Source organism: Oncorhynchus masou, chromosome 11 (assembly GCF_036934945.1).
Source record: "Oncorhynchus masou masou isolate Uvic2021 chromosome 11, UVic_Omas_1.1, whole genome shotgun sequence".
NCBI classification, from domain to species: Eukaryota; Metazoa; Chordata; class Actinopteri; order Salmoniformes; family Salmonidae; genus Oncorhynchus; species Oncorhynchus masou.
The window spans coordinates 42,517,330-42,544,252 of record NC_088222.1 but is presented as its reverse complement, the minus strand read 5'-3'; the positions used below and the strand labels follow the sequence as shown (position 1 = coordinate 42,544,252).

At 41.7% G+C, this 26,923-nt stretch overlaps 1 protein-coding gene across 1 annotated transcript in view; it reads left to right on the top strand.

Moving 5' to 3' along the window:
- LOC135548718 (rho GTPase-activating protein 32-like) overlaps window positions 1-26,923 on the top strand; it is a 226,397-nt gene that overhangs the window by 57,578 nt on the left and 141,896 nt on the right. The window contains 1 exon segment of the mRNA XM_064978581.1: window positions 26,851-26,923. This exon segment is cut by the window's right edge and continues 47 nt beyond it. Coding sequence (XP_064834653.1) covers window positions 26,876-26,923 — 48 coding nt within the window. The 5' untranslated portion in view covers window positions 26,851-26,875.

Genomic DNA, 26,923 nt, shown 5'->3' with positions numbered 1-26,923 from the left:
GTAGAAAATAGTCAAAATAAAGAAGAACCCTGGAATGAGTGTGTGTGTGCAACATTTTGAGTGGTACTTGCTTAATTAATTTGACTTATGGTGTTTCTGTTCCAAGAATAACGAATAAACCCTCTGGGTTTCCGTTAGGATGGAACTTCATTATGCTCTATAAATAAGACCTACACCACTTTTAACAGCACATTACTCAACACTAGGGAGACTCATGTTGCCTACAGTATATTGAAAAATATGACGTGACTCTCCGCCAATAATTACATAAAGAGGATTCTAAATTAAAACCAAAAGCCGCCTCATGGGTCTCCCGGTGGCGGCTGGCACAGGTTTCTTGAGCAATGCATTTTGCATTGCGATGCGGTGACTTAGACAGCTGCACCACTGGGGAGGCCCCATCCACAAATATTGAAATACAGAGATGTGTTGGTAAAGGAATATTGTTCTGCTAATAGCCCATAATGAGCTATTATAGTACTGTATATGGTGTCCAGGTCAGGATAACCAAAACATTTCTTTATTAAAGACTATATCAGAAGAAATGCTGGTATTTTTTTACTTTGATCCAAAGCCATGAATCAGTGAGTCGCTCAGCCTTATGTAGGTACCGGCTATATGACTGTGCCATCAACTTGATAATCTATAACCATATTTTGTTTTCAAAAAAACAAAAGTTAGCGATTTGTAATCCAAAAAAAAAAAAAAGCCAAAATAATGTTTAAAGGTCAAAACATGTATTTCTGTTTTTAGAGGGAGAGAAAAGCTGGGCCAATTGTGCGCAGCCCTATGGGACACTCCCAATCACGGTCGGATGTGATACATAATAATAATATTTAACTTAGAAACTAACATAGAAATATATTTGATTCTTGTTTCTCCCCCTACTCTCCATCTAAACAAGTCTATTGTACCGCTACCTGCTAGAACAGCAGGAACGTTTTCCCTAGTCAGCGCCATTATTAGTGCAATGCCCCTTAAAGAGTTGCACTGTGTTACCCAGTGTGGCGGGGTGGGGCTCCACCCCCCCTCCTCCTTCCTTCCCCATGGGCTGGGTCTGTCTTCTGTGCGCGGCTCTGAGACCCATCCCGTGCCCCATGCACTCTTTCAGTGGATACAGCTGTAGAACTGCAAGGCAATCCCATTGTGCGCCACTCGGGAGCCATGACCAATATTACCAATACATATTGTCCTGCTAATAACAGGGTTAATAATATCTGAGAATATCTAAGGGGCTTTTTGTATAATTTTAAATTAATAAGAATTGCTTTGTTTAAAAATATATATATTTTGGAGATTTCGTTTTCAAATAACATAAAATGAACATGGGGTGAGACATTGTTACGAATTTGTAAATAAAGCCAGTTTTTTTTAATTTAGAATTGTTTTTAGAGGAAGCGAAACCAAAGTCATCCCATGGGTCTCCCAGTCGAGGCCGGCACAGGTATTGAACCAGCATCTGTAGCAATACAGCTTGCACTGAAATGCAGTGTCTTAGACCATTGCGCCACTCAGGCGCTGTACACCATGACCGGTTGGGAGTGGACTACAGTACTACAGTAAGAGCAAAATAACTCTTAACAAAATAAAATAATAAAAGCCTCAGTGTTACAACAGTTTTAGTAAGTAGTACTGAAGTCGTGCAGTTAACAGTTTCTATTTAGATTTATTTCGCCCATTCATTGTCAGTTACAGTAGGACCCAAAAGCATAATTAGTGCTCAAACTTCCCTTTGTGCTGGTCTGGAGCAATGAAGTGGGGATGCAGGGTACCGTACTTAACCACAAATTACCTCTACGTACTGCAGCATAATCGCAAAACATTTAGTGGAGCAACCACTGTAGGAACACACATTTCACTCACTAACATCTGCTAAATATGTGTATGTGACCAATACAATTTGATTTGGTACTGGAGCTAGTTTTGCAACCTCTGTCTCTGTTTGCCAGCCTGTTTCACATGGGCCTCTCTATTTTTATAGGGCCCTAATTAAGGAGCTGTTCAAGTAGAATGGAGAATCACAGCTCCTAAAGTCTCACCCCAAGCCTCCGTGTGCTTTTCTCTTGAAATAAATCTAAAGGGAGGAGGCTGGCAGAGTGCACAATCCCATCTTTTTTCCTTAACCCATAGCTTGCTTTCCTTGCTTATTCATGTGCTTACCCGCATGGGAAGGGTTTCTTCAGAAATGTATTCTTCTGTCTTTATTTTGGGAGGTATTCATTCAAATGGGTAAACTGTGGGTGGCCAGCCTTGGCCGTTCTGGACAGTAATCCTGTACATTAGAGAGCAGACTCAATGCCAGACTCCTTTGTTTTGTACCTGTAGGTATTTATTCCCTAATGCACCAATAGTTTTTCACTGACTGTATTTACAATAGAGAACCAGCAGAATCGGTGACCTTCTTAGAGAGTGGTCTGGAACACACCAAATTTAATAAAGCGAACGACCCGTTAATGATGAATGGAGAAATGCGTAATGCTTTGAGCACGGGGTTACTTGACCACTCATGCTAATGTTGTCGTGCTGCGTCACATACCATTAGTCATGCACTTCCTTCTAAAAAGTCAGGGTATGAATTGAGAAACTGTTTATTTTGCTGGAAAGTATACATGCATCATGTCACGATTTCAAAGCAATGTGGTATTACAGAGAACAAGTTAATAATCTCTGGAAAGATCTATAACGTTGTGTGTTTTGTTCATGTAATTCATGCTAATATTTGGTTGTTGATCAAGCCCTCATTGTGACTCGTTTCAGGAAACTAAGTGTAAGTCGGGTGTCACTGTTTCACAGGAGAGCCATTTGAGAATATACTTTATTTTTTATCAAAATGTGTTTTTTTGTGTGGAAGAAATTCTGGAACAAACTTGTATGCCATCTGTAAATAAAAATACAGTTAAATTATGAGGCTAGTTGGTTTAACTACGGAAAAAGACAGGAACCTTCCGCTAACCATGATTGGTTGAGATAATGAGTGGGCTGGACATCCCGAGAGATGAGTTCGGATTGGTCTGCCACGCTTCTGTCTGTAATATAAGCTGGTCAGTAGGTAATCCCTTCTAACGTGGCTTTAAAAAAATATATCGCATAGTAGAACTGAATAAGTGTTGCACTCCACTTTCTGGAGGACCGAGTTTTGAAATCGGTGGAATGCCCGGTGGAAGTGGAGTATGATAGGTAAGGAGTTGGAGAGAATTTGAGCATTTGATTGCAAAGATGCAGAGGGAGTCAAAAAGAGAATACACAGAAGGCTGTTGTAGAAAACAACTGTCTCCAGATGACATGTTAGCTATTTTCAGATATTACACGTTTCTAATTGTGTCAGTTGTTTTCTTTTCAAGTTAAAGATTACTGTTAGCTAGCTGTCTAGCTGGCTGGCTGGCTCGCTAAAATTACATGTATGATCTGTGTAGTAATGTTATTCTTATCTCAAACCCATTTGCATTTCTAGATATAGCCTAATGTTAGCTAGCTAGCTAACATTGAACCTGGTTGGTTAGCTACCTGCAGATTCATGCATGGTAGTAACATTGAGTTGCGATTATGGTTCATTGCTAGCTACATGTCTAAACGGAAGACTATTCTGCAAGTAACCATTTCAATACAATGTTCATGTCACTGCGACAATTGTCGTTAGACAGGGTCCGTTCGTAAATCCTCTCTAGCTATCTACTCTGACTTCAGAGCACTCTCGCCTGAGTGTACCAGAGCGCATAATAATTGGTGAATTTACAAATGCTCAACACCCATTGAATATGGCCGGTGTCAGTAAATGTCTGCAAAAAAAGCGTAATTCAGTTGTTGCCAGCAGCACAGTTAATCACCAACGCTCTGGATAGCAAAAACAGCCTAACCAGCTCTGCTAGGGCGAGTAAGATCAGTGAGCTGTTCTCTCATTTGTGTCTGGAAGTAGCTAGCAAGTTAGCTTGGGTGCTTTGCTGCGGTGATTTTCAGGCTTAAGAGGGCGTGAACGATGCTGAATGTGTGTAGACAAAGAGGAGCGCTTCAGTACATCTACCAAACCAAAACATTTTCTCAAAAGTGAAGTCGCAAGTTTATCAATTTTCAAAGCAGAATTACTTTCCCATTGTTCCTCAAATGCAGTGTATGACCTACCATTTTCTAGCTCCGAGTCTCTACTCTTATCCAATGTAAAAAACACAATTTCAGATGTTGCTACATAAGATCAAACTGGTCGGTCACAAATGACTACCATTCACTCCATGACCCAGAATGCCCTGCGCCTCTCATTGAAAGTGAGTGGTTAGCATTTTCATTAGCATAAAGGCTAATGCTAACTGGATTAGCAAATCCTCCTTAGAATATTTCTGAACACACTGCTTGAAGGTTCACTTCCACCCTCTAGTTTGTAGTAGGCCAAAGTGTGTACAACTATCGGGCAAAACAGACTGGGTTTGCTTAGATTGTCGACAACATGTAAACTATATTTTGTCTCCAAATCTTTATTGAAAACAAATTAAGTTGCACAATGAGCACTTGTCTCTCAAATACATCTTAGTTGTTGTTTAGCTAGCTAGTGAATTTGAGCCATATTAGCGTTGACATGAAATCAACAAGACAAAACTAGCTGAAACGAACCACCTACGCTTCCCCACATGGCAGGTTTTGTTTCATTATGCCTATCTGACCGTTCAGAATCATAACACACAGCTTCCGGCCACATTGATGCACGCGCATTTGATGTCAGCCAACCTGTCTATCTAGCGCAAATCATGGTAGAGGTTCACTCTGTAAACGAGGGATGATTCTTTGGCCTCCCGTAAGCAGTTAGGTTAGTGGGGTGTAACCATGGCTGACAAATGGCTCCAAGACTGCCGTAAACATATTACCTTCTTTGCAGCTGGGCATCAAAATTAAACTGTCTCTCTCGTCTTTTTTAAAATATTTTTATTTATTTTTTACCTTTATTTAACCAGGCAAGTCAGTTAAGAACAAATTCTTATTTTCAATGACGGCCTGGGAACAGTGGGTTAACTGGGGCAGAACGACAGATTTGTACCTTGTCAGCTCGGGGGTTTGAACTCGCAACCTTTCAGTTTCTAGTCCAATGCTCTAGCCACTAGGCTACCCTGCCAGATTGACTTGCCAGCTACTGCCAGATTGTGTTTTCCTTGCTCCCTTTGTCCTGTCATATATTAGGGCTGTGGGGATGTAAGCTCCCAGTATCTTTGAACAGCACTGGAAGACCAGGAGGATTTGTGGTTGTCACTGTGGGAGCCGAACGGCACAGTCCTGGAGTCTCCACTCTTTCATCCTCCATTTCATCTCCTTTTTCTTTTAGAAGCCACCGAGAAAATTGTGTGAGAATGTTTTGAGCAACAGCTCAAACTAGTACGCTACGCATGTCCCCTGCTGGTGTTTCCCTGGTTCCCAAATCCCAACCAGCTCTATGTAATGCTATACTGTTGGCCACACTGATGGGGTGTAATTGTTGTGTACACAAGGAATGAGCCATAATGAGTTGCTCTGTTGGCTGGATGTAAACCTAGACAATCTGTTAAATCTGCTGGTGCATTTGTGTTGACCCTAGTGATCCAGTTCCAAGGTGCTCCCTCGGATAGCATGGGAGCGATGGAATGCTGTGCTGTCCCAGCTCTCAGCTGTGGGCTCTGCGAGCGACTGGTGCCAGACAGTTCCAACACAACTCTTGTTTTGGATGAATCTGGCCTTGACTGTGAGTTTGCTTTCCAGCCCTTCGCCCGCTTATGGAGATATGCGCTACATTTCATTACATCACGCCACAGACACCAGCCTAAGCACGATGCACAATATATAACCCAGGGATGTAGAGTATCGAAAAACACACTTCACAAACACTTGTCTACCTCTCCACTCATGAATATGGATGCTGTTTCTTTATATGCAGTTGGACAGCAGCTGTCCTACTTTTCCCCCTCCCTATCTCGTTCCCGTGCGTTGTTGCTCATTAAAAAAAGACTTCAGCGGCCGAGTCTCATAGAGGAGGCATTCCTACAGGCGTCTCCTCAACGTCTCTGGCTGTAGAGAGGAGGGCTTGTCTACAAACAGGTGTCCTTATCCAGCTTGTTGAGCAAGCGTAGTGTTAGCGCGCAGCTGACAGGATCCGCAAGCTATCCATGCCTCATTAAAGTGAGAGGCAAGTTAATGAAGACAAGACATGCAGGGGAGGATCGAATCAGTGAGATAAGGGAGCAAACCTGCAAGTAAGTGTTTAGTTGGACAGTAAATTTGTTACCAAGTATTCACACAAAAATAGATGTGATTGTGTCTCAATGTAATCAAGGTATAAAATTTTATTTTATTAAAATACAATCACTTTTTGGGCTTAATTGTGGTCAATTTGCAGTGTACAAGTTATTTTCCAGCCACCCGACCGTTCGCTCTGACAAAAATCAGCCTGCGGCTGAATGTAGTTCCCTTCCCCCTGGTGTATACCATGTGTATCCTGTACTTTAAACCACTAAACGTGGTAGCCCGACACCAGTCGTGTACTTTTTCAAATCAGGTTAGCAGTGAGAGATCAGTGGTAGGCAAGGATTAGATGTAACTTATCTGGCAAACAACATCGACAAGGCACACCGGGAGGTTTATGTGAGACGCCTTTGATAAATCACTTATTGATTTGTACTTGTCAGTGTGCAGATCACCTACAGTGGAAGTGGGGGAGAAAGGAGTGACCTAACTCTTGGTTCAGCTAACATTTTCTCCATCCCACTCTGCACATCAGGCCCTTGCACAACACACCTCGAGGCAATGAGTCATCCGAGGCAGTCATTGAGCCATTGCACAGATGCACTGGAGAGGCCATAAAGAAAATTAATTTCACCGGCGGCCTCAACCGAAGGAAGTTACAGCCTTTTGTTGCTTTTTATCAGTATAATTTTTCGACCTCAAAGGGAATGTATGATGGCTGCCATTTTGAGATCGCCATAACAGTAATAGTTCTCAATTTATCCAATGAGGAAATGTGGGACAATAAGGCTGTCTGAATAATTAGTACCCGTTGTAAAACAACTTTCTGTTTCCAGCTGATAGGCTACGTCAACTCAATCACATTGTAATGCTCTCTTAACAAAATAATTGCTTGCCTGGATTTAGTATTCATACAGGGCATAGCAAAATTGAAATGTTGTATCTTGAATTTAAGTTTAATCATAACCCTATTCTCCCCTGTGTATCTGTTCTGTGACAGTTAAAGCTCACAGAGAAGTGTTCTGGAGTTAGTGGGAAGGTGTGGACAAGCTTTCGCTGCATTGACTTGTTGGCTGACATTCTGTGGGGGGGCAGCAGATTGTGTACCGAACTGCATTGATTTGAGTGAAAGATCCTTTTTGTCAATCCACCAAATTTGAGGGGCCTTGTCCAAGCCTGGGAGAGACTCCACTCCCTTCCTTGCTCTAACATCTCTCCTATCGCTCCCTCTGTCATCCATTAATTTATTAATTCAGTTATTTCTGGGGCAGCCAGCTTCCCATGTCAGCCAGCCATACCAACAGTCCCAGATCTATTCACTAGGTCTTTCCCTCCCCACGTCAGCTTCCATAAACTAAACAATGGGTTTACCATTGTTTTGGTGCAGGAGTATCTGCAGCAATACATATCCAGGCATGTCTGAACATGTCTCGAGAGCTCAGAATTAGAATAGATGGATAATCAATCATTCCTGACAGTATTGTTTTGTCTGTGATATTAGGTTGGTTGGTCCCTTTTATATGGATAGATTCTAAAGGTGTTTTCACATAATCCTGCATTGGAACAAACAACCACAGAGGCTTCATAATGCTGCTCATTGGGCATTGAGGAACCAGTCAATGGCCAATGAGAAGCATTATGAAGCCTGTGGTTTTGCCGGCAAATGAGCTATAATCAGCATTGAAATGACTATACGCGTTGGAGAGGGACAGCGATTCTTTTCAGACTTTTCAATTGTTTTTCACGTGGGGATCCTCTTCAACGCTGACCAGTATGGCAAAAATGGGAAATCAAATGTATTTATGAAGCCATTTGTCCATCAGCAGATGTCACAAAGTGCTATACAGCAACCCAGCCTAAAACCCCAAACAGCAAGCAAAGCAGATGGAGTGGCACAGTGGCTAGGAAAAACTCCATAGAAAGGCTGGAATCTAGAAAGAAACCTAGAGGAACTAGGCTCTGAGGGGTGGTCAATCCTCTTCTGATTACAAGAGTACATGGCCAGGTAATCCTGGGGCATGGTCCTATGGCTCAGGTCCTCTAGGAGGGTAGAGGGAGAAAGAGAATTAAAGGGGTCATACTTAAATTTACACAGGACACCAGATACTGTATAAATGACTAAACCCCCCCGGTACATAGACTATTGCAACATAGACACTGGAGGCTGAGACAAGGGGGTCGGGGGACACTGGCCCCGTCCAGCGATACCCCAGACAGGGCCAACCAGGCAGGATAAAACCCCACCCATTTTGCCAAAGCACAAAAGTGAGGGACACTACTTGAGGGATATCAACAGACCACCAACTTACAACCGCCGCAGGGGGGCGCAGAACCGGACAGGAAGATCACGTCTGTGACTCAACCCACTCAAGTGACGCACCCCTCCTATGGACAGAATGGAAGAGGCAGAGAATCCTAGTGGAGAAAGGGGAGCCGGCCAAGCAGAGACAGCAAGGGCAGTTTGTAGTTCCAGTGCCTTGCACATTTACCTTCGCACCCCTGTCCAGACCACTCATAGGACCTTCTATAGAGATGAGTCTTCAGTAACGTCTTAAAGGTTGAGACCTAGTCTGCATCTCTCACATGGATAGGCAGACCATTCCATGAAAATTGAGCTCTATAGGAGAAAGTCTTGCCTCCAGCTGTTTGTTTAGAAATTCTATGGTCAATAAGGAGGCCTGCGTCTTGTGACCGTAGCCTACATGTAGGTACAGTGAGGAGAATTTGATGTGTTTGATACACTGCCGATTTTGCAGGTTTTCCTACTTACAAAGCATGTTGAGGTCTGTAATATTTACCATAGGTACACTTCAACTGTGAGAGACGGAATCTAAAACAAAAATCCAGAAAATCACATTGTATGATTTTTAAGTAATTAATTAACATTTTATTGCATGACATAGGGTAGACATTTTTTTTTATTCCAGGGTAGACAATTTTGGGGCTTCATTATGTATCATCGAAATGTACAGCTGTGTGTCATCCGCATAGCAGTACAAGTTGACATTGTGTTTCCGAATGACATCGCCAAGTGGTAGAATATATAGAGAAAACAATAGTGGTCCTGAACCTTGAGGAACACCGACGCTTACAATCTTTTCGACAGATAATATCTAAACCAGGCAATAACTTATCCGTGTAGACCAATTAGGGTTTCTAATCTCTCAAATAATGTGGTGATTGATGGTGTCAAAAGCAGCACTAAGGTCTAGGAGCACGAGGAAAGATGCAGAGCCTTGGTCAGACTCCATTAAAAGGTAATTTACCACCTTCACAAGTGCAGTCTCAGTGCAATGATCGGGTCTAAAACCAGACTGAAGCATTTAATATACATTGTCTTCAGGAAGGCACTGAGTCAATGTGCAACAGCATTTAAAAAAAAAAGAGGAATGGGCGATTCGATATAGGCCGATTTGTTATTTTTTTTATTATTATTTTTTTTAATATATATATTTTTATTTTTTTTATTTTTTATTTAAAAATTTTTATTATAAAAATAAGATGAAGGAAAAAGGAAACCGCACACTGCTCTTGATAGTATCACTGATTCTTAATAAGCTTACGTATCGGCCACATGGCCTTCGTCAGAGCTTTTGGGATTTTTTAAAAATTGCACACTTATGTGGACCTGGCCCCACCCACATCCGTTCTACACATCGAAGGGGGTTGGAGGCGAAGGAAAAACAAATAAGTGCTACCAAATATAACAATATGCATTTCATAAATATTACAGAAGTGTATAAATAAGGCGTATTATAATATATAATATATCCCATTTAGCAGACGCTTTTGTCCAAAGCGACTTACAAGTCGGCTGGGGCCACTACTTTTTACATATGGGTGGCCCCAGCGGGAATCGAACCCACGACGCTTGGCGTTGCAAGCGCCATGCTCTACCGACTGACCCACACAGGGTCACACAGACGTGTATTAAACACGTCTGTAAAATCTCAATGAGTACATAGCAAGTTTTCATTAGTCATAGAGTACATCATACGAAAAACGTCAGAATAATCTTCAAGAGACACATATTTCATGTTTAAATTCACAACATAACATACATAGGCATTTCATCATTAAGTCCTTTAGGAAATAATGTCTGGAGGGTGAAAATCCCAAAACATTCTCTTTTACTCCGAGTATTAGTAATATCACCTCCCCTGTCTGATATCTTAACTTTCTCTATGCCACAAAATCTAAAGGTAGAATTGTCATGCTTCAGGTCATTGAAATGTACAGCGACTGGATAATCCCTATCATTTCTCCTGATTGAACTTTTATCTTCACTGATTCTCTGTTTGAGAGAACGAGAGGTTTTACCGACATAAGAGTCCACATGGACATTTAATAATGTAAATAACATGGGTGGTGGAGCATGTAATAATGTCATTTATTTGGAACTGTTTTCCTGTGTGTGGGTGGCAGAAATATTCACACTTTATCATGTTGTTGCACTGTGCGCATCCTCAGCATTTATAGCTACCATTTGGTAGAGGGCATAAAAGAGCTTGGCTAATTTTATTTAGTGGCTGGCAGTTGGCATGAACCAATTTATCGCGTAAATTGCGACCTCTCCTATACACAATAAGTGGTGGATTTTTAAATTCAGCCGGCAAAGCTGGGTCCGATGATAAAATATGTGTTTCTTGACCACACCTCCCACTTTTTCGCGAATTCAAAGTATATGTAGTTGTGAACATTAGTGTGTTCTTTGGCTTTAGTGGGTCTTTTTTGTAGCAGTTCATCTCGGTTTTTTTCCAATGCCAAATTATGAGCTTCATCCACACATTGAGGGATAGCCTCTTCTTAGAAACCTCATGCAGATCTCCGCTGCCTTTTCTAGATAATCCTCTGTGGAGTGGCATATACGGTGCAGTCTAAAAAACTGGCTTATTGGAAGTCCTCTTTTAGAGAGAAGTCCTCTTTTAGATTGTTCAGATGTGCGAGTGCCTTTTATTTTTTTTTAAATGCGCCAAGGTTTGGCTTTTTCAGGAGGCTTTATTGCTGCCACTTTTTGAGTTTTGTACACAATCGGTGGATAGGGAACATTTATTATGTTCAACATTGGAGGGTCATGCACAGGAAGTAACTATTTCAGTAGTTTAGTTGGAATAGGGTTCTGTGTGCAGCTTGACGGTTTAGAGGTAGGTCATGACTATTTTCATGAATGTGTCAAAAGATACAGGATTAAAAAACATGAGTCTCCATTGATCCTAAATCCTGGAAGCTCTGTGCAGACTCAGGACAACTGAGCTTTGTAATTTGTAAGTTCATGAATTTATCACTGTTGAAGTGAAAGCCATCCTGTGTTGAATGCTGCGTTTTAGTTAGCTTCGCGACAGTATCAGAAAGTAATGTTGATTTGTTCTTATTCTCCTCAATTCGTTTGAAAATATAGGATGACCGAGCAGCAGTGAGGGCTCTTCGATATTGCACGGTACAGTCTTTCCAAGCTAGTTGGTGGAGCGCCATTTCCGGTAACATTTTCTGAAAGCTTCCTTCTAGGCTCGGGTATTTTCTGTATGCCAGGGATCACATTTTTGTGACAACTGTTTTTAGTGTTGCGACTGCATCTAGGGTATTACGCAAGGTTAAATTTAGATTCTCAGTTATGTGGTTAACCGATTTTTGTACTTTGGAAGGGCATCATGGAATCTTTGTTGTCCGAGAACTTATAGAATGCTTTTCATGCTCCTTGGTTGGGGTCTAAGCAGATTATTTGTTGCGATTGTAAACATAATAAAATGGTGGTCCGATAGTCCAGGATTATAAGGACAAACATTTAGAGCCACAATATTTATTCCATGGGACAAAACTAGATCCAAGGTTTGATTGTGGCAATGAGTTGGTACGTAGACATGTTGGACAACACCTGAGTCGATGATGACTCCAAAAGCCTTTTTGAATGGGTCTGTGGACTTTTCCACGTGAATATTAAAGTCACCAAAAATGTGAATATCTACCATAATTACAAGGTCCGATATAGGAATTCAGGGAACTCTGTGAGGAGCGCTGTATACGGCCCAGGAGGCCTGTGAACAGTAGCTATAAAAAGTGATTGAGTAGACTGCATAGATTTCATGACTAGAAGCTCAAAAGACAAACGCTGTCATTTTTTGGGGGGTAAATTGTAATTCGATGTCATAAATGCGGGATATGGTCACTAGTGTAACCAGGAGCATAGATGCAAACGAGTCAACTTTCGGCAAAAATGTGCCGTTTTCAATCCAACATAGGTGGGGCGGGGGGGTTGAAAGGCAGTTTACCTTATGGCTGCGATCCCTGTACAGGGATCAACATCAGGGGAAATTTCAGTGACAACTAAAAATACAACGTCGTAACATTAAACATTCTTGAAAATGCAAGTGTCTTACATCCTTCAAAAGATTAGAATCATGGTAATCAAACTAGGTTTTCCGATTTAAAATAGCTATTACAGAGAACAAATACCATGCTTTTGTTTGAGAAGAGCAATCAACAACAGAAACATTTTCCGCCATGACAGTTTTTACACATTCACATCTGAAGATAAAATTATGACTTACATTCTGATATCTTGCTCTTATTTCTTTTCCTGAGGGTCCCAGTGATCAAATGAAGTGCAGTTTTCTTTGATGAAATCAATTTTTATAGTCTAAATCGAAACATTTTGTAAACCGTTTGTGCCGTGAGTCCCATCTCTATCAATTTTTTACGGAGCATTCAACGTAATTACTTACGGTAAACCATCGTTTATCTAGTCATGTTTGGTTTCAGTGCATTCCTCTGGATGTTTGCAACACAGCCAAACGTCATTGTTATTTTTGCGGGGAGTATTGACCGAAGTGAACTGATTTGAAAACAACGAACAATGACTACCTTGCGCACCAATAATTTTAGTGAAGCTTCATTGATTGACTATTTCTGCCCAATGACCACTGATCTTCTTGAAATCTAGCTGGGTAGATAGCCAATGAGCTAAGTAAACGCCAGTATGTAATGGTTTTGGGTTGGACCACCATTCCTTGTTTGTAAATGCAGGCGTAATGAACTCCATTCTCACCTTGACTATCAGAGGAGTTGCTGTGAGGCTTGTTACGCGCAGCAGTATTTCGAAAGTTGTATTTTCAACGATTTCATTGAAGATATCATGGTGAATAAATCAGGAAAAGCGAAGTCAGTCTAAAGTGAAGAAGTGAAAGTGAGAGATTTTTTTGTTTGAGGAATCTTTGAGTGCTATGATTCAAACAGGAACTGAGGAGCTGTTTCTGCAAGGACAGGACATACTTCTGGACGGGTAAGTGCTAATGCCGTTTTATGAAATGTATTTATTTATTTATTTATTTATTTACAATGAAATGTGTGGTTTGGGTGTGTGTATATTTTCCATGTCAGATTATATTTTCCATTTTTGTATTCAAATGGAATGGAGTAGAACAGCAAACACACACGGCCACTGCGCCTACTACTCCTCATCATTTCCATATGAAATAGCCATTGGGTGCTGTTCAGGGGAGGGCAGGCCCACACCAATGGCCGGTGTTGAATGGAACAGCACTTCACCTTAGTGACTGTTCCCTCTGCTCTATACAATACATATGTTTATTTTATGTGATGATAAAAGGCTCATACAATACAAATATTTTTTTAAATATTTTCTTTCACAGTGATAGCAACTCCGATTGGGAGCTCTCGGTGCCAAGCTGCCCGCTCTACCTCTGCCCCCAGTGGTGTTCATATGCCACAGTTCATTACTGCAGGCATGACTGTGCTTCAGGGCCAAAAGTGCACAGCGTGGAGGCGTCGTGTCGCAGGAACTGCACCACTTGTTGAGTTTGCCTCTGCTTTACATCAGAAAGAGACTGCTATGGGACATGGCACAGGCAGCAAAATATTGCGTTGGAGGACTTCCAAAGGGTGTACTGTTTTTTTTAAATATTTATTTTCTAATAAAAAAAATAAAAAAGTGTGTGTGTGTGTGTGTTAAGAATTGCTTTTTGATATGTTGTATGTAGTTATTTTCACTGTTGTATATAGCTATAGGTAATTTCACCAATTCGGCCACTTGGGTACATTTGGGCACCTGGGTGACTTCATGCTAAATATCATGTAGCACACTCATTCCTGAAGTTATCAGTCTGAAACTTTGCACACCTACAGTTGCCCTCTTGTGTTATCCAGTTATCCATCAAGATTATCTCCAGCATCCTATCTGACTGTGTGGCTATTCTAGTACATGTGAAAGATGACGCTACAACAATAAAAAACAGAAAACGTATGCTTTTTCTTTCTCTTTTCTTCCACCAAATCTACTGTGTTATAGTCTCCTACATTCAATGAACATTTCCACAAACTTCAGAATGTTTCCATTCAAATGATACCAAGAATATGCATATCCTTGCCTCTGGCGCTGAGCTACAAGCAGTTAGATTAGGGTATGTCTTCAGGTGTAAATTGAGAACAAAGGGATGCAGCCATAAGAGGTTTTAACTTACAGCAGCACGTCCCCTGAACAATAATTAAGAGGTAGGTGAGAAGCCTGACTACGGAGACTGGTTGAGAAGGTGATGAAGCGTACCTCATGAGCTGTAACCGAAAAACAACTGGCATTTGGAAAGTTTGAGGTGAGGGAGAAAGTGTGGCGGAACAAGTATTGTGAGCATTGTTAAGTATCTTGCTCGCTGGATCGAATTATCTGTTTGCTAGCCAGAGAAATGTTGAGCAACATTGGCCAACTTTACTGATCAAAGAATTGAGTTCATGGTGTGAAAATTAGCTGGCAAATAAAGTCAAGACAGCTGGCATTAGCTAGCTAACTTTACAACATCAGATGAGCTAACGTTAGTAACCTAACCAATTCGCTATAATATTAACTGGCAACGTTATCTGACTCTTTGCCGTTCCTCAAGTTATAACGTGTTGGTTGCTTACTGGACCCTGGCAATCTGTGTGACATGTTAACTTGCTAACAAACTCTACTATCTGAACTAATGTTTTCCCTTTACAGTATGTGATTTTAATTTTCAGAATGTGAGAATTTGGTGAAAATGAGAAGTTGCTTGTTGAACAAGTGTAGCTGGAGCTGGGCCTGGCTTACGCTGGATGCCACTAGGTGAAAATGAGAAGTTGCTTGTTGAACAAGTGTAGCTGGAGCTGGGCCTGGCTTACGCTGGATGCCACTAGGTGAAAATGAGAAGTTGCTTGTTGAACAAGTGTAGCTGGAGCTGGGCCTGGCTTATGCTGGATGCCACTAGGTGAAAATGAGAAGTTGCTTGTTGAACAAGTGTAGCTGGAGCTGGGCCTGGCTTACGCTGGATGCCACTAGGTGAAAATGAGAAGTTGCTTGTTGAACAAGTGTAGCTGGAGCTGGGCCTGGCTTACGCTGGATGCCACTAGGTGAAAATGAGAAGTTGCTTGTTGAACAAGTGTAGCTGGGCCTGGCTTACGCTGGATGCCACTCGGTGGAAGGAACAGCACACACTTTCTCATTTTTTTTTCAATACAGTGGATAAAAAGGGTTATGCCAGATGTACTCTCTGCCTGAAAGAGGTCAGTTATGCCAACAAAGGGTATCATGCTCTGCTGGCATATTGTAGAGTAGATATCCATAGGCAGAAAGTGTACAGTGCAGTGTAGCCCACGATATTGCATTGGTTGTGTTGAACTTGACAGTAACACGTGTGTAAGTGAGGGGGATTATTTAATATTTTACTCTGAACGATATCTTTTGCTCGATTTCGATTTCTACTGTAGTGGCCACTGTAATAGAGCAAAAATAGAATACCTGTTTGTTTCTTTATATTTCTGCTTATGATGTGTTTTTCCCCCAAGTGCAATATTTAGATGTGTGTGTGTGTGTGTGGTCACAATCGTTCTATTATAAAGGGTGTCATGGCTAACTGCACTACTAATGTAGTTTTTTTTCTCAAGACTTGAGTGTCATTAGCAGCAAAGTCTAGGCAACAAATAACATTACATCTGTTTAGCTGCGAGTTAGGTTCACATTAAACACTTTTTATTTTACAGAGACTGATCATTTAGATCATATTCTTTGTTTAATTAGTTAATCTTCATTTCCCCTGAGCAGGGATTTTTTCAGTGCAAAAAAGTGTCACCTTTTTGGGCCCTCACCAGTTTGCATCCCTGCAGAAGGAGAGGCCTCATTTAACACTAAATTCATCAGGTTTGAGCCATGTTTCAGTCGGGCCAATCACATCAAGATTATGATCAGTGATTAGTTAATTTACTATGACTGCCTTGGAGTTGAGGGATCTAACATTGAGTAGCCCTATTTTGAGATGTGATATTTCACAATTTCTTCCAATAATGACAGAAATGGAGGTCTTTATTCCAGTGAGATTACTAAGGCGAACACTGCCATGTTTAGTTTTGCCCAACCTAGATCGAGGCACAGACATGGTCTCAATGGGGATAGCTGAAATGACTACACTGACTGTGCTAGTGGCAGACTCCACTAAGCAGGCTGGCTAACAGCCTGCTGCCTGGCCTGCACCCCATCTCATTGTGAAGCCAGAGGAGTTAGACGGGGCTCTATGTTGATTGATATGATGAGAGCACCCGTCCAGCTAGGATGGAGTCCGTCACTCCTCAGCAGGCCAGGCTTGTTCCTGTTTGTGGGGTCTCTTCCCATTTTTGGTTTGTTTTCCCACTTCCTAACCTTTTACGTTAGATATGAAACTTGCATCGAGTGTGTGCTATAGCAGAAAAGGGACCAAAATCTGACAAGGGATTTGTCACTTTTCTGGCACAAGGTTATATTGGCACACAAAGGAGACGGTTGGTAGTGATTGGACAGAGGTGAACCTGGCCTAAACACCATTCCTGACTACATTTAAGAAGAGAATTGCTGAGTCACTCCCAACAGTGAGCCCATTGATAAAGCTAGCTACCTGTTGCATGACCGTATGACTGGAGATGAAAGGATTTGATTGAAGCTTTGTTGTCACAAGCTGTATTTGATTAAGCCCAATGTTCAATTTGTGGGGATGTTTTAGACCAATCAAAGGGCCACTAAACAACCATAAACATAACATTTTGTTGGCTACAGTATACTTACAGTTCATTCTCGTTATTTTATTATCTCCTCAATGATGGCAAAGCATAATTCAGCATCCTTACCATTTAGGCTACTCTACAAAAACAAGCACACTCGTGCTTTTCATTGTAGTCGTTTTCTCTCTCAAGACAATCATATTAGTCATGCTTTTATACACTTTCTTTTTTTTTTTTTTAGTTCAGTGGTGTCTCAGGTTTTGTAGCCTTTGTCTGCATATCCTGTCCAAATCCTTTCTGTGCCACTGCATTCTGAGCATTTAATGCAGCAACCGACTGCTCCATCACTGCTTTCTGAGTACTCGGGCTTTCTTTGTCGCTCTCGTTCATTCCCCCCCCCTCCCCCCCTCTGTCTCTCTCTGTATCTCACACTTTATTTTCCACACAGGCAATGAATGGTGCCTGCGCTCTCTTCACTGTCCTTCCTGCTGGCTTTCACTCCTCTCTCGATCTCTCTCTCTCAATGTATTGTAGGGCCTCTTTGTTACCATCTTTCTCTTGATGTATAAATTAATACATTTAATCAATTTTGGTTGTGACACATGATTATGATTATTTTACCCCCCAAAAATGCTATGCTATTTATTATATATATATATATACTTTTTTATCGGAAATAATTCAGACCCCTTGACCTTTTCCACATTTTTTTGAACTTTACAGCCTTAATCTAGTTTTTTCCCCTCATCCATCTACACACAATACCCCATCATGACAAAACAAAAATATTTTTGGGGACAATTTTGCTAGTTTATATAAAATAAACTGAAATCACATTTACCTAAGTATTCCGACCCTTTACTCAGTACTTTGTTGAAGGACCTTTGGCAGGGATTTCAACCTGGAGCAGGTTTTGATCAGAGAAATCTCTGTACTTTGCTCCGTTCATCTTTCCCTCGACCCTGACTAGTCTCCCAGTTCCTGCCGCTGAAAAACATCCCCACAGCATGATACTGCCACCACCATGCTTCACCGTAGGGATGGTGCCAGGGTTCATCCAGACGTGACGCTTGGCATTCAGGCCAAAGAGTTCAATCTTGCTTTCATCAGACTAGAGAATCTTGTTTCTCATGGTCTGAATACTTTAGGTGCCTTTTGGCAATCTCCAAGTGGACTTTCATGTGCCTTTTACCGAGGAATGGCTTCCGTCTGGCCACTCTAGGATAAAAGCCTGATTGGCAGAGTGCTGCAAAGATGGTTGTACTTCTGGAAGGTTCTCCCATCTCCACAGAGGAACTCTGGAGCTCTGTCAGAGTGACCATCGAGTACTTGGTCACCTCCCTGACTAAGGCCCATCTCCCCCAATTGCTCAGGTTGACTGGGCGGCCAGCTCTAGAAACAGTCTTGGTGGCTCCAAACTTCTTCAATTTAAGAATGATGGCACCACTGACCTTCAATGCTGCAGAAATGTTTTGGTACCCTTCCCCAGATCTGTGCCTCGACACAATCCTGTCTCTGAGCTCTACGGACAATTCCTTTGACCTTTTTGCTTGGTTTTTGCGCTGACATTCACTTTCAACTGTGGGACCATATATAGACAGGTGTGTGCCTTTCCAAATCATGTCCAATTGATTGAATTTACCATAAGTGGACACCAATCCAGTTGTAGAAACATTTCAAGGATGATCAATGGAAACGGGATGCACCTGAGCTCAATTTCGAGTCTCATAGCAAAGGGTCTGAATAATTATGCAAATAAGGTTTTTCAGTATTTTTATTTTATTTTTAATTTGCACAAAAAAATAAATGTTTTCGTTTTGTCGTTATGTAGATTGAGATTTTAGAACCTTGTCAGCTCGAAGATTCGAGCTTTTGGTTACTGGCCCAATGCTCTAACCGCTAGGCTACCTGCTGCCCCGTATAGAGAAGCTGTAAGTGTCTAATTGCTTAGTTTACATCCTGAAACCTTTTCACTATTTTTGTTTTTGCGGCCTTGTCTGCTTAGTGCAGTCAGGGTTGGTTTCGGGATTTTTTTTGCAGGAAACCTGACACCTTAAGCACACGGATCCCGATATCGCTATCAAAATCGACAACATCCAACAAGTCCAACAACGTTTCTAATCAATCCTCAGGTACCCTAATATGTAAATAAACTATACATTTTAAGAAGGAGAATAGTATAATCATTACCAGAGATAAATGACGAAGTGTGCGCCCTCATCCACGCACGCCACAACACTACAATCAAAATGAGAGCCACTTAGTTTTTCTAATTCTAGTTAATTTTTCAAAAAACAAGCCTGAAACCCTTTCTGATGTCTAGTGGAAGCCATAGGAACTGCAATCTGGAAAGTATTTCTTTGATTTGCCAATTGACAGGCATTTTAAATGGTCATTTTAAAACATTCCGGATAGATTCTCCTCGGGTTTTTGCCTGCCATATCAGTTCTGTTATACTCACAGACAGTATTTTAACAGTGTTAGAAACTTCAGAGTGTCATCTATCCAATACGACCAATGATATGCATATCCTGGCTTCTGGGCCGGAGTAACGGGTAGTTTACTTTTGGCACATCAGTCACCCGAATTTTAGGACTAATTCCTAATTGACATATACAATGCACATGTCTCTACTACTAGTCTACATATTTTACACAGAGGGCAGGGGTCATTCCATATGGATGAATGGAACATTGTGAAGTGCCATTTGCCAAACCAATCACATTTATTTAGTTAAATTGTGATTTTCTAGCATTAAAGGAGAACTTTCCCAAAAATGACCTTCTGGTATTTATTTCATTAGTCTGTTGTTGACATAGTCCCCAAATGTTTTGCTTGTCAGAAATGTCTCTTGCTTTCACCGCTCGCCCTCTCTCTTTCTCTCTCACACTTTACTTTGTCCCCAGGCAATGAATGGTTCATGCGCTCACTTCTTTCTTTTCACTGTGCCCTACCCTCTGTCCTTCCTGCTGGCTTTCTCTGGCTTTCTCTCTTGTTCTCTCCCTCCTCCTCTCTCTGTCTTTGCCATGCAGTTCACACTGTGTCTATGGCCTTCTGTAATTGCGTATTTGCACAGTTGAAGTTTGTTGATCAGCTTGACCTTTGTCTTGTCTTAAAGCGGAAGATGCAATTTGTAATGTTGAATGGATTGTCTCGTATGTGTGTGTGCGCTCGTGCGGCACAATTCTATTTGTGCCCTTTGGCATCAGTGTTTGCTGTGATTTACAGGACAGAAAGCATATGCTGGATGCCTCATACGTGATGCACTTGGTCCCAGACGTCCAGTTTATATAGACTATCCACTGTGGGATTTAACCTCTCATGTCATGTGGTTTCATATGGTGATGACATTTTGTTATGGTTTGAGCGTGTGTCAGTATGGCTGTATGTAACAGATACTTGGTCTGCTATCTGCTGGCCTGACAATACCTCGGATGAGGTCATGCTCTGTAGAGACAGAACCCAGCCCCTCGTTTCACATTGAACATTGAGCTTGTTCACATTAGTGTGGGTCAGCCATGGCAGGAAACACAGTCAACTTCGTTGACAGATCAGATTCCAAACACACACACACACAGCCTTTCTAGGACACCGTTATCCAAATTGCTGCCTCTGTCGTGGTGCAATACTGTGAAGTGTTGCAATTCACAGATGTTTTAGGTTGTCACAAATAGACAACCACAAGCATGCGTTCTAAGTGTAATAAAAAGGCATGCTTCTCATATGCCTCAAATGCATCACTTTTCCTGTTTACCGCTCAGTAGACAAAAAATTAACAAATCAGAGGCCATTTAGTTAACAATCATCTGATGGATGCACCATGCCACCCCCTATCCCCTCTTATGGAATCCTAAAAGGCAACCCTGGGCTTTGTTGTACTTTTCTCTAGTTCTGTACTTCCTTCATTAGCTCTGCTCCAGTCTGTACAATTCCTCCACCCCAGCAGCTGAGGCTTAACTTACATGGCTTCACACACTGGACGGTTGCCTAAGAGAGAGAGGATAAGATGTACTTTATTGTGAATTAACTTAGAGAACAGAAATGTCTTTATGTTCACAATCCAACCCCCCCAAGACACGGACGCATACCGAGGGGCTGGACGCTTTGGGTCTCTTTCTGACAGGGCGATTATACCAGGCAATAGGCTATAAGGCAGAGGTGTGGACTCAAGTCACAAATATTATGACATGCAACTCGACTGACTTTAACACCAGTGACTCGTGACTTAACTTGGACTTGAGCCTTTTGACTCGAACTGACTTGATACCCTCCCCAAGCCCAAATATGAAAAATGATGCTATGAAGAGCGCATCAACTCTTCATTGAACAGAATACAGTTTGAATCGGACAGCAGCCAATCAAATTATGCCAGCGGAGGAAAAGTTGAGCGTGGCTGTGCAGAGGAACATCGGCGGGTGAATTCAGATGGAGCCCTTGGAAAGATGATACCCCAAAGTATTTTCGATTATGAAGACGAAGCTGTATCAACAAAAAACGGATTGCGACTTGCAAAACATGCGGGAAGAAAATTAGACGGAGGCGCAACAATTTCAAACTTTGTTTGACATTTGAAGCTGCACAAAGAATGGTAAGTCGTGGCTAATATAGCCAACAGCTATATCATTTTTTAACTTTGCTAGTGTAGCATGTAGGCTAACGTAACGTTAAATCAATGAGCCGCCACACTGTCAGTCAGTCAGTGCGGGAACATGATCATTGCACCCAACTGGCCAGGCAGTTGGTAGCCTAAATCCTGCCTGATGTTACTGCTGTTCCTAAAACCATTGACGTACGTTAACCTACTGTAACCACACACAGAGAGAGTGTGTGTGTGTGTGTGTGTGAGAGAAGGTTGGGCGATTGTGTACTCGCCTACATCGCCCGATTGCACCCCATAGCGATCCTCGATAGTCGATCATTATGAGGGGGGGGCTGCTTTCTCATGGCTACCCATGTATTTCCATGGAAATGTGTTTATTTGGAAAGTAATAAATATATTGATTTTTTTTTTAAAGCATTCATGATTTGCTTAAATGTAATATACTAGCTATTACTCTTGTTAAAAATATGAAATGGTATTACATTTGGTGAAGAGCACATTGACTTGTTTAGGACTCGGACTTGCCTGTCTTGACTTGGGACTTGACTTGGGACTTGAGGGCTAGGAACGTGAGACTTTTTTGTGACCTGTAAAACAATGACTTGGTCCCACCTCTGCTATAAGGTGTTCACCCACAAAAGGACTATTTCCTTCAATGTTTATGAACATATGTTCAGTCAATAGACAAGTGCATCAGAAAAACAATAGTTCAAACCCAATATATAGTTCAAAAGTTACAATTTACTCCGAATTTAGCACGATTAGAGTGACTAGAATAACATTAGAGCCGATGTGCCCTCTTGCTGAGCAGAATAAATATCAGCCCACAGAGAGAAGCACAAGATTAAACTTCACTCAACGTTCTAGAGCAAAAACATTTCTGTAAGAAACCCAACGATAGCCTTTTGTTCCTAGTTTTTAGTATTAGTCTCAGGCTTTTGGCAGTAGGTGCACCCGATTCAGCTGCCCTGCGAGCCGAGGAGGCGAACTGTTGCCATTTTGAACCATCACAAGTGTCTGAAGGTACAAACTCTGCCTTCCCGGCAGGCCTGGTGAGCCAATCAAGTGCACTATAGGCCTACCGCTGGCCAATCGGATTGCTCAGTGCAGACACGGGCATCTAACGTAGCAGGCATAAAAGAGCTACAGCAAAGTTGATACTGTGAGATTTCAAAACGTTTAAAACATGACTAGAGGGAGACTATCAAATCCAATTTTATTGGTCACATACAGTACACGTGTTTAGCAGATGTTATTGCGGATGTATCGAAATGCTCATGCTTCTTGTTCTGACAGTGCAGCAATATCTAACAAGTAATATCTAACAATTTCAGAACAACTACCTAATACACACATCTAAGTAAAGGAATGGAATTAAGAATATATATATATATATATATATTCTTAATTCCAATTCCATATATGTATATATATATTTATATATATATATATATATATATATATATATATATATATATATATGGATGAGCAAAATCCGAGCGGCGTAGAATAAGACATAATACTGTGTATATACATCGGAAGTTTACATACACCGTAGCCAAATAAATTTAAACTCAGTTTTTCACAATAACTGACATTTAATCCTAGTAAAAATTCCCTGTCTTAGGTCAGTTTGGATCACCACTTTTGTTTTAAGAATGTGAAATGTCAGAATAATAATATAGAGAATGATTTATTTCAGCTTTTATTTCTTTCATCACATTCCCAGTGGGTCAAAAGTTTACACACACTCAATTAGTATTTGGTAGCATTGCCTTTAAATTGGGGTCATTGCTTGGGGTCATTGTCAACTTGGAAGACCCATTTGCGACCAAGCTTTAACTTCCTGACTGATGTCTTGAGATGTTGCTTCAATATATCCACATAATTTTCCTCCCTCATGAAGCCATCTCGTTTGTGAAGTGCACCAGTCCCTCATACAGCAAAGCACCCTTACAACATGATTCTGCCACCCCCATGCTTCACGGTTGGGATGTTGTTCTTTGGCTTGCAAGCCTTCCCCTTTTTCCTCCAAACATAACGATGGTCTTTTTGGCCATTATGGCAGTTTTTGTTTCATGAGACCAGGGGGCATTTCTCCAAAAAGTACGATCTTTGTTCCCATGTGCAGTTGCAAACCGTGGTCTGGCTTTTTTTGTGGTTGTTTTGGAGCAGTGGCTTCTTCCTTGCTGAGCGGCCTTTCAGGTTATGTCGATATAGGACTTGTTTTACTGAGGATATAGATACTTTTGTACCAATTTCCTCCAGCATCTTCACAAGGTCATTTGCTGCTGTTCTGGGATTGATTTGCACTTTTCACACCAAAGTACGTTCATCTCTAGGAGACAGAACGCGTCTCCTTCCTAAGAGGTATGACGGCTGCCTGGTCCCATGGTGTTTATACTTGTGTCCTATTGTTTGTACAGATGAACATGGTACCTTCAGGCATTTGGAAATTGCTCCAAAGGATGAACCAGACTTGTGGAGGTCTACAATTTGTTTTCTGATGTCAAGCAAGGTAGGCCTTGAAATGCATCCACAAGGTACACCTCCAATTGACTCAAATGATGTCAATTATCCTATCAGAAGCTTCTAAAGCCATGACATCATTTTCTGGAATTTTCCAAGCTGTTTAAAGGCACAATCAACTGAGTGTATGTGAACTTCTGACCCACTGGAATTGTGATACAGTGAATTATAAGTTAAATAATATGTATGTAAACAATTGTTGGAAAAATTACTTGTGTCATGCACAAAGTAGATGTCCTAACCGACTTGCAAAACTACAGTTTGTGAACAGAAAATTTGTGAAGTGGTTGAAAAACGAGTTTTAATGACTCCAACCTAAGTGTATGTAAACTACCAACTTCAACTGTATAATCTGAGGCAAAGTTGGTTCTTCTGTGATCAATCCCGACACAAACCAGTAGTTTCTCCCTTTTTTTAAAAACACTTCGTTGTCAATCCCTATGGATATACTGTATTACTTTCTTTCAACCGACTGGCTCGTACAAGTGAACGTCATCTCTTGAGTATTGATTTTCCTATTGAGTAACCCGTGTGGCTTGCTTGGCCACTGCATATTTAATGGCCATAATGCAATGTGCTCCCAAAGTCATCTGCAGAGATTTGAATTTCTTCGATCGTCCCGTCCCATTCTTTGATCAACACCCCTCCTCACCCCCTGAACTTCCAGTGTGTTATTCAAGACATCCCGTGTGTAATGGGATTCAGTGACGTCGGAGGAGCAGATGCACTGTCCTCTGGCAAGGTCGGCCATTTTATGGGGATTCTGCTGCATCAGGTATTCGTGTGATGCCCGGTCCGCTTGGCCCCTCGCTGCCTGGCAGACACACAAACGCGCACACGTTTTCTCACTCAGATCACATGCTTTCTCATACACACACACACACACACACACACACACACACACACACACACAGACCCATACATACAATTTTGACACAAAGTATGTGACCCATGCATTAACTCTCACACAGTCACACACACTTATACATTCTGAATGTTTCTGACTCACTCACTCACTCACTCACTCACTCACTCACTCACTCACTCACTCACTCACTCACTCACTCACTCACTCACAAAGAAGTAGAAGTGCGAGTCAACACACGACCTCCCATAGCACCACATGGCCTCATATGTCCAATGATTTAAGAAGGGAAGTTGATAGTAGGTTGAATGTGAGTGGTATTATGACACCATGTCCCGCTCAGTTCATATTAATACCTCCCCCATGAGGTCACACCTCATTACTCGCTGAGATGATGCCCCAGTATAGAAGGAAACTGTCTGCCAACTTTTATACAAATCCCAGTACAAGTGAATTCGGAACGAGATCGTTTTCCCTACATGCAACTACACAAGTCTCATTGCACTATAAGTGTTTGTATGTTTGTCGAGTGGGTTCTCTGAAGTACTTGAGTTCCAAGTCGGTCAGCAATGGTGCTAACGTCTCACCACCGCTGTCACACACACACACACACACACACACACCAGAGCATTAGGGGAGAGTGTGTGTGGCCATCGATCCCCTCCCATTCAGTGAGAGTCGCGTCTGTCGTGACATGTGGGAGTTTATTTCTTCCTTCCATTCTTTTCCTTATCTTTTGTTTCCTCTTGCCATTCTTCCTATGATGTTGCTTCTCTCTGCGTCCGCCTCCCCCCGGATACAGTGCTGCGACATTCAGGGAGGACTGTTGTGTGTGGGCTTTTCTTTTCTCCTGAGTTCATCACGCTTGATCTGGTCCTCCTCTTCTCATGTGTTCCTCACCTCGGCTGTCTGTGATTTAGTCCTGTCCACAACAACACCATGTCAAAATCGGACACTGTTAGACATTCCTTGTGTTGATGTACTTTAAATGTAAAATTGGCCCTGTGAAGAACAGTGCTTTTGTTGATCCTGTAAAATGCACAGCAGTGACAATGAACAGATTGTCCTTGGTTGTCACTATCTCGTTGAATAACATTGGCGGATTTCCCCGCCTGCAATCCTTTTACCATATGATAACAAACGAATGCAATATGGTTAATTGAACGGCATCTGGTAAGAAACGACCTGTATTCTATTTTGTTGGCATCCCCTGGTAAGGCACTGACATTTCGATTCGTTAAAACGTAGCAAATAACGTGTGGGATATCTACAGTTTCTGAGGCATTAAAGGTTTCAGGTTTTTGAATGCTTCTGTACATTAGGATTGTTATACCCAGGTGGCTATACAGGGTTTTCTCGTAGTACAACTACAGCACTACATTTTATTTGTATCTCTATAGCCATCTATTGGTACTTGTTGGTGTTGCTCATGTAGCATAGCAGGGGTTAAATTAATTTCATCTGCAGCTCGTTGAATGTGATCCCCCCCCCCCCCCCGGGCTACAAATGCACAAATAACAGATTATTCTTCTCTTTTCCCCTTGTCAATCTTCCCCCTCACCTTCCTCTCCACACATCTCTTTTTCACTGTCATGCTGTGGCTTTCGCTCTCCCTCGCTCCCTTCTGTCTATCTTCTCCTACCTCTCCACATTCTCCCTCCCTCTCTGCCAGGCTGCTCCTGCAGTGAGTCCGTATCATGGAGGCAGGCAGCGTGGCTGCTGCAGCAGTGGGGAGTGCAGCTCTA